General features: G+C 43.9%; 1 protein-coding gene across 3 annotated transcripts in view; it reads left to right on the top strand.

Annotated features, from left to right (window-relative positions):
• The window catches only part of OPCML (opioid binding protein/cell adhesion molecule like), a 1,279,663-nt gene that overhangs the window by 97,796 nt on the left and 1,167,746 nt on the right, over window positions 1–14,121 (top strand). The window contains exons 1-2 of one of the 3 annotated variants that reach the window (XM_058289338.2): window positions 11,261–11,550; window positions 12,197–12,340. In XM_058289338.2, the coding sequence (XP_058145321.1) occupies window positions 12,280–12,340 (61 nt within the window). In that variant the 5' untranslated portion in view covers window positions 11,261–11,550; window positions 12,197–12,279. Of the gene's footprint in view, window positions 1–11,260; window positions 11,551–11,643; window positions 11,770–12,196; window positions 12,341–14,121 lie in introns of those variants that run through there. The other 2 variants (XM_071212433.1, XM_058289337.2) reach the window with 2 other exon arrangements.

The following is a 14,121-nucleotide window of genomic DNA, read 5'->3' as shown; positions in this document are numbered from 1 at the left end:
AACCATCATTTGAATTTGGGATTTCTTCCACAAAATTTCTACTTAAGAAGAAGAATTGAAGCATTGTGGAAAATAAGCTGTGGGTTTTTGGTTGTTGATGTTGCTGTATTTTAAATTAGTTCTCCTTTCCACTTGAATATGCCACTGATGCATATTATTCTTCCATTTTGCATCTGCATCCTGGAAAATGGTCTTGATTCCACAAGGCAGATCCCTCCTGGGGCCTCCTTCCCTCATGGTTATCCACATCCAGTTGACCTGCCCCAAAGGGGCAGAGGCAGCTGTTTTTCAGGTTTTCGGCTGGCCCCTTACCTGCATGTAACTATGAAGGTCTCACACGGCTTTTCATTCCACTTTCCCGCTTTCCAAGTTTCCTGGAACATGAACGTCCCTCTTGGGAGGACAGAATTATCTGCAACTTATTATGGAAACATAATGAGAGCTTTATAATCAGCATTCTGTGATATCTAGATGGGCAATGTTGAGCCCTTTCAAAATGAGCTCTTTACTATTTATCTTACCTGGGCAGAAGTTTGATTATTTCTTGGCCTCTGATGATGTTTCCTTGAGACAAGATAAAGGCATTCTCTGCCTTTTTTTCTCTTCTTTCTTTCTTTGTTTTAGCTTGTGAGAAAGAGAGAAAGAAGAGAGAGAGGTACAGGGAATGAGACTCTTCCCTGCCTGTGGGGGTGTGGGGTGAGGCCCAGGGCTTTGAAGGTAACGTAAGTGAATGCATCCTCTCACTTCCCTGCCCTGCACCCCCACACTCCCCCTATCATCATCATCCTGTCCTCCCTACCTCTATGGTATCTGAAGTGGAATGAAGGATGCCTTCCTTTCCTAAAGAGGCAGCTGGAGCTCCAGCTGATTTATTTTTTCTCTTTTTTTTTAAAGATAGAATGAAGAATCAGACTGGCCAGATTTGTTTTTTGAAGAGAAACTAAAAATCTGAATGTTATGTTTATGTGAAATGAGCAGATGTTTAAACACTGGCAACCTACTCTGCATAAAGGTGTCTGAGGTCAGAGCTCAGGCTGCAGCCTCCACCTCTGGTGGGAGCTGTAAGGAAAGAGATGTGGGAATCTGAGGATCTGGATTGGGTGCCTCCTTCCATGAGAAGTGGGTGGTTTGAGAGGTTTCTAAGGTCTTTTGTGAAAGTTCCAGGAGAAGACATGTTGCTTCTTGCTCTCAGCATCAGAGCACAGGAGACCCTGATGCTCTGAGATGGTGCCCCCTAAAAAGATGCAAGGATATGCAGGCCCTTTGGCAAGGCTGGTCTCGCCATTCCTTGCTCAGATACTGGGCACTGCTACAAAATACTGTGAACACTCTTCTGGAGACTTTGGAGCTTCCTGGGTCTGGCATTGTTGAGGGTCTCCCAGGGTGAGCTGGGACAACAGGCAGCTTCTGTGGGCTCCACTGACAATGATAGGTGATGCTCTTGAGTTGACCCTCAGCTGTCCTGGGAAGCCTCTCAGGGACATGGAAACTGTGCAGGTGCCAACCTTCTTGCTTGTGGATCTAGCTGCCACATCCCATCCCCTGACCTCCAGCTTCAGCACGTTCCCACAAACATGAGTGGAGTTATGTTCCCCAGCCACACATTCATGATAAGAATGTTGGCAGTTAAGTAGGCTTTGGAAATATTAACGTCAGCCAACAAAAGATTCATCTGGAAAGAAGGCTGAGGGTCACCGAAACGTATTGACTTAATCATCCCTCCTGGTTCCAAGCTTGCAAGATCCACAGGTCTGATTTTCCTGGGGTAACTCAAAGCCTTGTTGGGTTGGAGGTAATGAGAGACAAGTATAGTTTATGCTCACAGTGACGAAAGGAAGACAGCTTCACTGACAGAACAAGTCCAGGTAACCTTCTTGTACTCTGATTTCCCATTTTTATATCAGCTGCTGTGTTTTAGGCCTGACAAAGTTTTGGGGGAGAATTGTTCATTCCAAGGAGGACCCAGCATACCCCTCAGAAAACAAACAAACAAAAAAAGCAAGAAAGCTTTATTTACAACTTCCCCTCATGAGAATTGGAGTTCAATTGTTCAGTCTTCTGAGCTGGGTGTATCTTGAGGTTAGCATCCTAACTTGTGGTCTTTAGTTTACTGAACTTTGGAGGCCTCAGAGGCTCTTACATCCTTCAAGGAAGTATTGAAACCTGAAGTGAGGATGTCAAACACAGGTACCTAGTGAAGCTTGAAGAATCTAATTTTGCAGAAGGGTCCCCTCTGTAAGTGCTGTGGCTCCATTGGAAAGTGAGCCTGCCCTCCGCTCAGAAGGGAAAGCAGACTCATTTCAATCCTCAACCATCTATAATTTCCAGCCCAAATAGATACAACTTGCATTTGTTTTTTCCCTGTCATTACTGCTTGGTCCAGTGTTTCCATTTTAAATGATGTGCATGAGGGCTGAACCAAAGCAGGCTATTATTTAAACCTCTCACTGGGGGATTTCATTTAAATGGCCCCTGTATCTTTGGCTAGTAATAAGTGCATTCTTAAACACTCAGATTTAGCCAAGCCTAGAAAATTGAATATCAGCTCCAACAAACAATGCTAAGGCTCATTTGTATGACCGTTTATATTTTGCAAGGTGCTTTCCTGTTTGTTCTTTGATTTGCTCCCATTCCTTCTCTGGAAGGTGCAGAGCTGCACAGTGGGTAGGGTAGGGGTCCATCTCTGCCTTCTGAGGTTACTCAGTCTTCTGCATGCACTAAGCCTCTCTTTGTGCACAATGCATGCTCAGTTCTGAGCTGATTAACTGCTCAGTAAATATGACTTTAAAATAAGCCAAAACGGCCCTTGATTAGATGCCCACTTACTTTTCCATGTAGAAGATGCATATTGAGTTGAGTAATAGTGTTTTAGGTTCCTAGGCCACATTTACCAAAGAGAGGATTAGCTTCCTGCTCCCAAAGATGCCAGGGGCCAGCAGAGCCTGTCCTGCATCTCTGTACAGCTTTGGAATGGATTCCGGGGATAATCCTTTAAAGGGCCTGTGCATTCCCTGTGCACTAAGTGTCGGTCTCTGGGAAGAGATGAACGTGGAATTAAGTGCCTCATGGCTGGAAAACAGCAGAGTTGGATTGTAACCCAGGCAGAATGGCTCCTAGTTGTGGGCTTTCTAATCATCAGCCCTTTATTTTGAAAATTGGGGAGAGGAACTAGCACAGCCTGTGCTGTCACTGTCTCGTCACCGCTGGGATCAGCCTCTGGGAGCAAGGCCTCCTGCTTCTCCTGGGTTCTCTTCCTGCAAGGAAAGTGCGTTTTGATCTCAAGCCTTGCACAAAGGGCCAGTGTCAGCAATGCCTGAGCACGGTGGTGGGGAAGAGCTGCCTTCTGAGCCGCTTTCTCTGAGTGGGAGGTCTGGCAAAGAGGGCCTGGGGCTGGGTGGAGCTGGAGCAGCAGCTGGTGCAGCACAGAGGCTGGAGGAGGAGTGGCGTGAGGAGGTGGGGGGTATATGGGGACCTAATATTTTTTAAATGTAACATTAAAAAAATAAAGAAAAAAATATAAATTTAAAAGAATTGATCCTATTCAAAATAATCTTGGAAAAATAAAATGAAAATGAAAAAAAAAAAAAGAAAGAGGCACGGTTAAAATTCTCGGTCACTGCTTGAACATGTTCCTTTGGTAGCCACGGAGTCAGAGAATGTGTGACTGTGTGTTTTTCTTTTTATTGGTCCCCCTCCTCTCTCCCCCTCCCTTTTTTCCACCAAATGCAAATCAATAGATGCGTATTCACAGTCTAACATGAAGTCAAGGAGAGAAGAGTAGCCTTTTGATTCAGAGGAGGGTACAGGGAGAGAGAGGCCCCTCCACACCAGGAGGAAAGGAGGACAGGAAATGGGAGGTGGGAGTAAAAGGGGGGGCGGGGAGAGGAGAGGGAGGCCAAGTCTGGTGGGAAGACGACGGTGCTCTGGGCAGGAATCTGGAAACGGGCGCCTGGCCATGCGTTCTCCCTTATGTGTGCATTCTTTTGCTTCTTGTGCCTCATTCGGAACTTCCTACCCCACTAATAGGATATTTCAGCTCTTGGTGGTGAACTACTCTGGGGGGAAAATGTATGCAAATGTGAAAATCTGATACCATTTTCTTCAATGCTTGGCTACAATTTAATCAGGCCTGTCCAAGTAGAAGTCTTCATGATGGCATGAGCTTGGGTGTTATAATGGCTTGAGCAAATCTCATCAGTTTCTAATCAGCATGTGAAGCAGGGTATAGCTTATGTGGTTAATAATTATAATGACTATTATTGAAAGGAACACTTAACTGTTGGGGCAGCCTAATAGGAGACAGGTTAAGTTATGTGGGTCCAATCATGGCTTTTCCTTGACTATTTGGTCCTCTTGGTCATGTCTTTTAATCTCAATTTCTCCTTATTTCTGTATCTGGAAAGTGGGGCTAATTAATCCCTTCTTCACAGGGGTAGGAAGCAAATAAATGCGATTACCCATGTACAGAGTCTTCATTTCTTTGGAGGCTGGCATTGGGATGAATGATTGTTATCATTGTCAGTAGGGCTCATGTTTTAGTGTATTCCAGTCTGTACATGACTTTACCTTTATATTAGAGACTTATCCTGGTATTTCTTCAGTGTTCTGACAATTATGTTTGCCATCTTTACTTTTTATGGCCACTAAGTTCATGCAATGTTGTACAGTAGTCATGGGAGGCTGAACACCCATGTTGATCTTAAACACTACCAAAATGATAGTAAAGGCATTAAATGATATAAACCCTAAGGACAAACAAATTGGAAGAGGAGGTAAAAAAGGGTTGGAGATGGACTTTTTCTTGGAAAAAGAAAGAGAAAGCATGGATGGCAACTGATTTAGTAGAGTAAAGGAAGCTGGAGCCTGAGAACTCAGTGGATTTACATCACTGAGCCACTGACCCCAGGACCAGCTCAGGAGTGAGAGGTAGAGGGAACCCTGGAAGTAGAGCAGGGCTGAAAACAGAAGAACTGGCTGGAAGTCTATAAGAACTAGATACTTTCCCATGCCCAGAATCCCCACTCCAGCATGAAGTGGGAACTTATTTATTTTTTGAAGGAATTAAAGAAGAGAGACTCCAGACTCAGACACCGCAGACTTAAGATTGTAGGGAGCTGAGGCGCCATATTGAAAACAGAGATGAAGCGACAATCTCCCTCGCGGTGAGAGTTGGGCCCTTCATCCAGAATTATTAGAACCAGGCATTTACCCCCATGACAGGAGAATGGAGACTTCTCTCTGGAGAAACCAAATGACTCAAAAAAATGACTTACAAATTAGGGAACTCGGTCTAAGGAAATGCTCAGTTCTTCACTGATAACATTTAAAGGGTCCACCAGAAGATAAACCCCACTGCTGAACAGAGAATCTAATTTAGTATTTTATTGACTTACTCTTAAATATAAAAACTATGATCACAGATCACTAGAAATTTAAGAATGCTTTCCTATGTGAAAAACAAAGACCAAAACATATAAGCAGAATAAAAGGGCTCCAAAGAATGGGGACTCTGCCAGCAGGCAAGGAAAACTTCAAAAAGCCTGTAATTAATATCCTCAGAGAGATATGAAAAGCTATTGCAACCATGGAACAAGAATAGGGCACTATAAAAAATATTACAACCAGGAAGAACCATTTGAACTTAATAATCTGATATAGAAAAATTTTTAAAAATTCATCAGGGGACTGGGAAATTAAAATCAAGCTCATTTTCCAGGAAATAAAAATAAAAGATAAAGAGGCAAAAACAAAAGGAGAAAATAAAAGAAAATTAAAGCAGGTCTAACATCCACTTAAAAAGAATCCCGTAAATAGAAAGCAAACTAAAAGGGAGAAAAATTTCCGAGATTTAATACAAAAAATGGCCCCAGAATTGAAGGCCATGAATTTGTATATTGAAAGAGTCTACTGAGTGCCTGGCACAAAGAAAGAAAAGAGATCCACATTAAGAAACATCATTGTGAAATTTGGGGAAGCCATGGATAAAGAGAATATTCTAAATGTTTACTGAGAGAAAATAAAGCCATGTCATATACAAAGAAACACAAATTGGCATTCATCAGACTTTTCAACAGCAATGCTTAAGCTTAGAATAAAATGGAAAAATTACTTCAAAATTTGGACAATATTCATTTTCAGTCTAGATTTCTATATGCAGCTGAATTAACTATACATAAGTCAAGTGAGGTTATATTAAAGCCATTTTCAAACATTCAAGTTCCCCTCAAAATTACCACCTGTTCATGCTTTCTCAGCAAACTGCTAAAAGATGTCTTGCAGTAAAACAAGTGGGAACACCAAGAAAAAGGAAACCTTAGGATCCAGAAAACAAGGGAAGGACATAGGGCATCATGTGCTTTTGGTAAAAGAAAATCCCAGAAGATAGCTGAGGAGCAGCCTTAAAGAGCCAGCTGCCCAAATCAGAGTAGCAGATGGAAAAATGTCTTTTCCTAAAATTAAAAAAAAAAGATGCTGACAGATTAGTAGATTTATTCAACTAATTGAGAGGAATTCTAGAGCTTCTCTACAATTTGGGGGATATTTAATGATAGGCCCATTGAAAATTTAGCAAATAACACAAATAAGCAAATATTCTTCAGGAAAAGCAAAAAGTTGCACAAGAAAGAAAACAGTTAAATCGTCATAACAATGTCAATGCTGAATGTTGATGTAGTGAAAACTTGCAATCTATTTCTATTGGATTGGCAGAAGGAGGAGAAGTGGGTTGGTTGGTGGTAAATGGGGCTAAATCCTCCTCTTTTGCAGTAGGAAGTCAAAATACAATTTTAAAAAGTTTAAAATGAAGAACTAGTAGAATAAGCACTTTTAAAAAAGAAATAAGGAAATAAAGATTGGAAGAAATAGCTAAAAGAGATGGAGGTGGCTGCTTCTGAGGAATGGGATTTAGAATGCCTATATTTTCAGTCATACGCCTTTAGTTCTAGTATTTTGATAAACTATGTAAAATATTATATTGATTAAAATGTTTAAATGAAAAATTAAATTTTTAATATTTTTAAAAGTATGACCCTACCATCCATGTAGGAAATCCTTATAATGGCTTCATGTAAATGCATCAAAGAACCCTGAAGCAGGATGGAAAGAATTCAGGCTTTTGGAGTTTTACCTTGGTTCACTATCTGGACTGACTTGGGAAGTCACAGTTAACTTCTCTGTAAAATGTGGGTCATGCTGTGTCCTTAGAATGAGCATACACAATATTCCTATAACCGCTTCTCAGGTGAACTGGCACATAGTGGGTACTTCCTAAATGCTCTTTATTATTAAGATGATCATGAGCCTGACTGTAATATCTTATGAACATATCGAAAGTTTGGTGAAGTGTCAGAAGTGGTTGAAGCCCTGAGTGGAGAGGTAAGATGTCTATTATAAGCTAGTCCTTGATAATTCAGAAAAAGGTTTACTCTTCCAGACATAAGATGGTCATTTAATAAATCATTGCTTCTGTGAATTTAAAGGTACCTTTGTGGTTGAAAGGAGCTAATGTACCTTCCAGAATCTTTACCTTGCTCTCGGGGAATCACTTACAGCCCAGGAGGCTCCAGTTCATTTTGGAATATGTAGAGCTAAATGGCAGAATCAGATTTTGATCTGTAGTACTTTATCACCTTCTTTTTTTATTTTTTATAGGGAAAAATCCAGTGCTACAATATCTAAAGTTCCATCCCTTCTTGTCCCTTACCTGGACTCCCCGTGCACTGATGGGTAGAACTTTAGTATCTACACAGGTGAGGTTCCTGTCTGCAGGCTTTTACGCATGCTCTTCATTCTGCCACCTCAGCTTTCTCTCCTCCTGGGACCCCAGCTTAAAAGTCACTTCCGTAGGGCAGTGTACCCCGGGCTCTCCAACCCCACTACCCATTGTATGTGCTATCTTTGTTTCCCATTTTCCTATCAGCTTAGGTGTTTTCTACATACCTTTGTCAAAAAGGTAATTAATTATGTAATTAACATTTTAATGTTTGTCTCCATACTCCTCTATAAATTTAAGGAGGATAAGAACAGTCTTGCTTTATGTTTCATCTGGATGTCCACACAATACGTATGTATGCACGTGGCCCATAGTAAGTACATAATGAATATTTTTATTTCAAGAATGAAGAACCCACGAGGTGCCATTCTTCATTCTCATTAATGTGGGCTTTTTGAATATTAAAAAAGAGGGGAAGAATAAAAACCAGTTTAGATCAGAAGGAATCCTTTTATGACTTAACCAAGTTTGGACGGCTAGTATGGAGAGAGCCAAGATGCAAAGCCAGGTTTACCAGATGTCCAGGGCTACAAGCACTCACCTCCACTCCACAGTGCTCTGCAGGTTAAGGACTCAGCCCTGACTCATTCTTCCCCTTGTCCCAGCTCTGAGAAGCTGGTCACTTCCTGTGAAGAGGTTTTTCTAAAACCCATCTAGTGGAAAACAGAGTGGGCAGAGGTAAAGCGTAACCATCAGCCTATCACACAATTGCCTGGTTTTGCTTGGTTTGCTCCCCTAACTTATTGCTATTTAAATACAGTTTTGATGATTTTGTTTGCTTTAGAGGAAGAATAAAAAGATTCACAGAAGGTATAAAATTGCATATTATTTACTACGGAGAAGAGAACAATCCCCCTAGTAAATATGCATTGAAGCAGCTGTATTTTTATTTGTATTTTTTAGGATGTTTAAATTGACCCAGTGGACCATAATATCTCTTTTCATAGTTAGTGCCATCTATTGATTAAATACGCATTTATACATTCCTTCTTCTACTTCTTTTCTTAAATAAAAGGGACATATGTTTTAATCCTATAATAAACGCAGAAGAACTGATTAGTAAAAATGCATATGTATGTGTTTCCTTAAGAAAGATTTTATTAGACATAGAAATTTTCAAAAATAAATTATTTCTTGATATGCTGTGATGTTTGTTAAATGTGAATTTAATTAAGGAGTGCAGGGTATGTGTGCAAGGATTGGGAAAGAGGGGGGTAGAATAGATAAAGATTTTTAAAAGAAAAATACAGTTGACAGGGAATTGTGAGAAGAGAATCAACTTTGGAGAAAGAGTTAACTTTCTCTGCCATTTATGAGCCTTGGAGAAGGGACCTGGGTCTCTTTCTTCCTCTGTAAAGCGGGCATAGCGTAAGGTTCCAGTGAGAACCGAAACAGCACATTTAGAGTTCCTAGCAGGGGGCCCGACTCAATGAAGGAGAGGAAGGGTGACTTCCTTCCCAACCCAGTGTGTCTCTCCGTCCTTCCTGAGGGTGGGGCGTGGGCAGGGCTGGTCATCCCAGCACGTCCAGGGCTGAGCAAGATGCTTTGGTCTTCGTGAACAGGGAGAGCCCGGGGCCCGAGGGCAGGCATCGCCTGCACAAGTGCACAGGGTCGCCTTGCTTCCGCTGTCCAGACTTGGGCTCCTTCTTCCTCCCTGAGGCAGTGATGAGGGCAGCCCTGGCTTCAAACTCTGAACCACTCTGTGACTGTGGGCAGATCATTTAAACTCCTAGAGCCTCAGTTTCTTACATCTGTCCAACACAGATAATAATGCCGACTTGATTGGTTTGTTGGGAAGCTAAACAGAGTGCCTGGTACATTAATATTCAGTAAAAGGTGAGTGTTCAGTATGATCACTCCTTTTAAGGGAGGCATCAGTTAGGGTCGCTCACGTTGGATGAGAGAAACCTGGGTTTGAATTTTCATCATGTCACTAACTAGAGGTGTGCAACCTTGGATAAATTGCCCAACCTTTTTGAATCTCAATTTCTTCATCTCACAAAAAATTATAGGATAAGGATTAGATATGAGGCTATATTAGAAAACGTCCTTCCACAAAGAGTTAATAACTGATACCTATTATTTGTAGATTCCATCAGTCACCAAGTCCTCCTAATTAGTCTTCTGGATTTCCTTCTTTTTCATTTCCACTGCCACCACCTCTTTCCGGAATCCTTCACACCTGGAAAAATGGCCTATTAACAAGTTTGCTAAATGTGAATTTAATTAAGGAGTGCAGGGCATGTGTGCGTGGATTGGGAAAGATGCCTCAGACCATCCTAAGCTCTCTACCCAGATCAATTTCCATAAATTAACTTCATAGCACTGCGCTGCTCAAAAAGAAATTAATTTTTTTCCAGCAGGAATAGGGAATTTCTGAACGGCATTCCTTGAAAATTCAAGGCCTTTCACACTCCGTCTCTCATCTACTCCCCCAAAGCTGGTACCAATTTTTCCCTAAAGGGTTTTTGGCTGCGAGGCTTGTACACACTGTTTCCCTCCTTGGGGGCATCTGTCTCATATCTGTGGTCTCCTCAATTCCTCCCACCCATTTCTAGCCAATTCTGTTCCCCAGCAGATTTGGCCACTGGTGATAATTCCTCTGAAATTCCATAAGATTTTAACATTGTTGGAAGGAATTTACTTGTGAGTAACATGTTTGCAACTATCGACCCTATAGAATTTGAATTTATTACCCGTTATCTTTTATGTTCCATTATCTTTTATGTTCATTTTTGGCTGGTCTTATCATATGTATTATATTCCCTTTATAGACCAGAACAACTTATATTCTTCACATTTCTCGATTTGTAAAAAGGACTTTATACTAAGTATATAAGAACAACTTATATTCTTCGGATTCCCGGATTTGTAAAAAGGACTTTATACTAAGTAGGTACATCATCAGTTGATGATGCTCTCATATTTTTGTATTTTACTCAATGTTTGCCAACTGTTATCTTTAAGAATGGATAGAATCCTTTGTTTTCCTTCCTTAAAAGCAAATGAGCTTAATTTTGTGGAAAGTTAGACCCAAATAACTTGTCATTAGACTGTAAGCCTTGCTCCTTCAGAGAAAGTGTGCAGACTTAGCAGTAGGACAGACCTGGGTTTGACCCTCGCTCTCCTTGGCTGTGTGTTCTCTAGCAAGTTGCTTGCACTCTCTGAACTTGAGTGACAACCTCTTGAAACCTAGAGGTAAAGACATTTACCAGGATTAACTGAAATAGCCCATGAAAATAACTGTCACCCAGTAGGGATCAGAAATCATTACGGATTGTCGCGAAGGAGGGTGGAAAAGGCTTTTGCAGAGTCACTCCCAGACCTTAAACAGCACACACCTTGAGTGAGGAAGGGATCCAGGCTACCACGGGGTCCTTGGGGACCCTGGGGACAGAAACAGTGTGAAATATATCTGCCCAGCCCCCTGGGTAATGCAGAGTCCTGCTCTCATCACAGAGCATCGACGTTCAGAGGCCGGTGCGTGTTGCCTACCCAGCCAGAACACGGCTCGTAGCATGCTTCAGCCTTCCTTGGGCAGGTGTCTGTGGGGCAGGGGACAGTTCTAAGGAGGGTCACAGCCAGAGACCCCAGCCCTGTAGACTGCCTTTCAGAGGAGGGGAGGCCTGGCCTGTGGCAAGGAGAAGCAGAAAGCAGAAGGCAGGAAGCCACAGGTACCTCCAGGGGCCCGCTCTCTCCAGGACCCCTTCACTCCAGCGAGTTTCCGCCTGTGCTGTCATCACAGCGATTGTTCCCGGCTTCTCGAGCGTCTTGTCTTGGTAGGGTTTCAGAACGCTCTCATCTTGGGGAAGGGGCCCATTCTCTTTGCCTCCTTGGGGGAAAGGAAAACCCTGATGCACCCATCTTCCCGCTGGAGAAACCGAATGGCTCCCAAGTGCTGTTGGTGGCAGCAGTGGGGCAGTGGGCTGCAGAACTGAAAGTCTGAGCTCTCGGGCTGGGCTGCATCTCTGCCTGGAGTCCAGGAAGAAGGTGCAAGGGTAAGGGCAGATCTCAGCCCGCACCGCCAGACCCCTCCCACTACCCACCAAAGCACCCACGTGTGTGGTGTGCGCCTGAGCCACAGACACTCCTGCACACCCCCAATCCACACTGCCGGCCTCCTGGGTGCTCTTGCAGTGCTCCCGGGAAGAGGTGAGGAAGGGGCAGGCTTCGTCTCCCCCTGGATCAACCCTTCCAAAGAGGAAAGTCTGCGCGCGACCCAGGAGAGCGCAGCCGGTGCGGACCGAGGGGAGGTCGCTGTGAGCGCTGCAGATTGGCGCGGCGGAGTCTCCCCAGCTGTGTAAGAGCAAGGGAAAAATCAGAGACGCTGCCTTGCCTGCTCCCGTGGCTCACGCGCTCTCTCCTGCTCCCTCTCTCTTCTGCTCTCTCCCTCCCTTTGCAAACATTGGATTTAAACCTGCTCAGAATTCAGCACAGAGGAAGGCAGCAGCAGTAGCAGCAGCAGAAGCAGTGGCGAGCCCAGCAGCCGAGAGCACCGCGGCCTCAAGATGTACCACCCTGCCTACTGGATCGTCTTCTCCGCAACAACTGCCCTGCTCTTCATCCCAGGTACCTGGGGCGGGTGGGTCTGTGCCTGGGGGGGGATTTTAAGCTGTTGGAGCAGGAGAGCCCGGCAGAGCGCGAGTGCAGGAGAAAGGGAAGAAGAGAGGGCATGGGAGATGCTGCGAGCGAAGAGGTGGGCTTGCTGCGGGCACGCACGCCCGTGGGCTCGCTCACCCGCACGCGGAGGCTGGCGGCGCGGAAGCTCCTCGGTCCTCGGGGGGACCCGGTGAGCTGGGTTCGAGATGTGCCCCGTGCTGGGAGGCGCTGGCTTTCCAGGGAAAGGCAGCAACTCGCGTTAACCAGTGCTGTGCCGGCGGCGGAGCAGGAGGGGGATTTAAACTCCTAGTCCGTAATCCTTCTTGCCGCCTACGTGGGACCTGAAGGGTGGATGGATGTCTTCATTTCTCTCAGTCACGGTCACTGATTCGGAATCAGTCTCTATCTCTGTATCTCTCTGTTCTCTCTCTCTCCCTCCCTCCTTCCCTCTCTCTCCTGCTCCCCTCTTTCCTCTCTGCCTCTCTGCCTTCCTAACCCTGTCTCCCCTACTCTTTTCTACTCCAGCTCCGTCACCAATTCCTTTGCTCCTGCATTTCATGCCTGAACAAGGACCTTTCCTCTCCTTTCACCCTTTCTTTTTCCTTCCACCAAATGGGCAGAAAATGACTTTGAAATTCAGAATCTTCTTTTCTCCCTCATACTCCTTACCTTGAGAATGTGAATTTCTCTTGAGAGAAGTTGAAATATTCATATAGGGGGAGAGGCTGGGAATCTGAGTTCACCTGATTTCCTCCAGCATCTTCCCTACCTTACCTAAGGATTTAAGAGTGACCCTACCTACCACAGTTTGGGGAAACAAAATCTGCAGGGACACAGGTAAGATGCTGCAATCCCACGCAAAAAAAGCTTAGTGGAAGTATTACAAAATTCAACACGTTTTAATAGATTTGCTAATTGCACGCATGCCATTCGCCACCGACAATTGCGTGCCTGCAGGCATTCCTGAGACAATGCTGAAGGGACTAGGTTATTCCTGCCAATATTTTAGGCAGCATTAAAGGATGTGTGGGATTTCCATACTAAACCCCAGCCCAATACATTTTTATTTTCCAAATTGAGATGCAGGTATTGGGTTAAACATTAGCTAGAAGCCTAAAACCCCATATGTATACAGAGATATACATAGAAGATTCTTAAATAGCACATATTTTATAGAGGTATACACACATTTTTCATTCAGAATCACTCATTTGCTGAGGTTCTTAATTTTTTTCTTTTAAAAACATAAAACCATAAGTGCTTCTAAGCTAGCAAAGTGAAATCAGAAAAATGGAAGTTTTTATCAGGAAGAAAGAAGCAGCAAAGACTGACTGAGATAGATGGATATCCAAGTGTGGACTGTTTGGTCATGCTTCTTTTTAATTGGACTTTTTCAGGCAGAGCTGGGCTCTGTGTAACCATGTTCCCAGGGCGTCTTTTAGCCTGGGAATATTAGAGTGGGAGGTGGGTTTTTTCCATTTTGTTTTTTGTTCTTCTTCCGCATGTGAGCATCAGGAAGGGGGTGCAGCCAGCACAGGCTCAAGGGGCGGCAGTCTAGGAGCAAACCTCAGTCCTACTCAAGTCAGACGGAGGGAGGGAGCCAGGTGGGTCCTCCTTGCGCAGACACAAACTTTCCTGCCTTTGCAAGTCCCTGCGAGTGGCCTCCTGGCAGCTCATTCCTCTTCCTTCCACTCAGCTGGAGCCTTGCGTGGGGGTGGGGAGCGGAGACCAGGACCCCAGCCCTGGCTTCC

This window comes from Dasypus novemcinctus, chromosome 27 (assembly GCF_030445035.2).
Source record: "Dasypus novemcinctus isolate mDasNov1 chromosome 27, mDasNov1.1.hap2, whole genome shotgun sequence".
Taxonomy (NCBI): domain Eukaryota; kingdom Metazoa; phylum Chordata; class Mammalia; order Cingulata; family Dasypodidae; genus Dasypus; species Dasypus novemcinctus.
The sequence above is the reverse complement of the archived record's forward strand: the minus strand, read 5'-3'. Positions and strand labels throughout refer to the sequence as shown.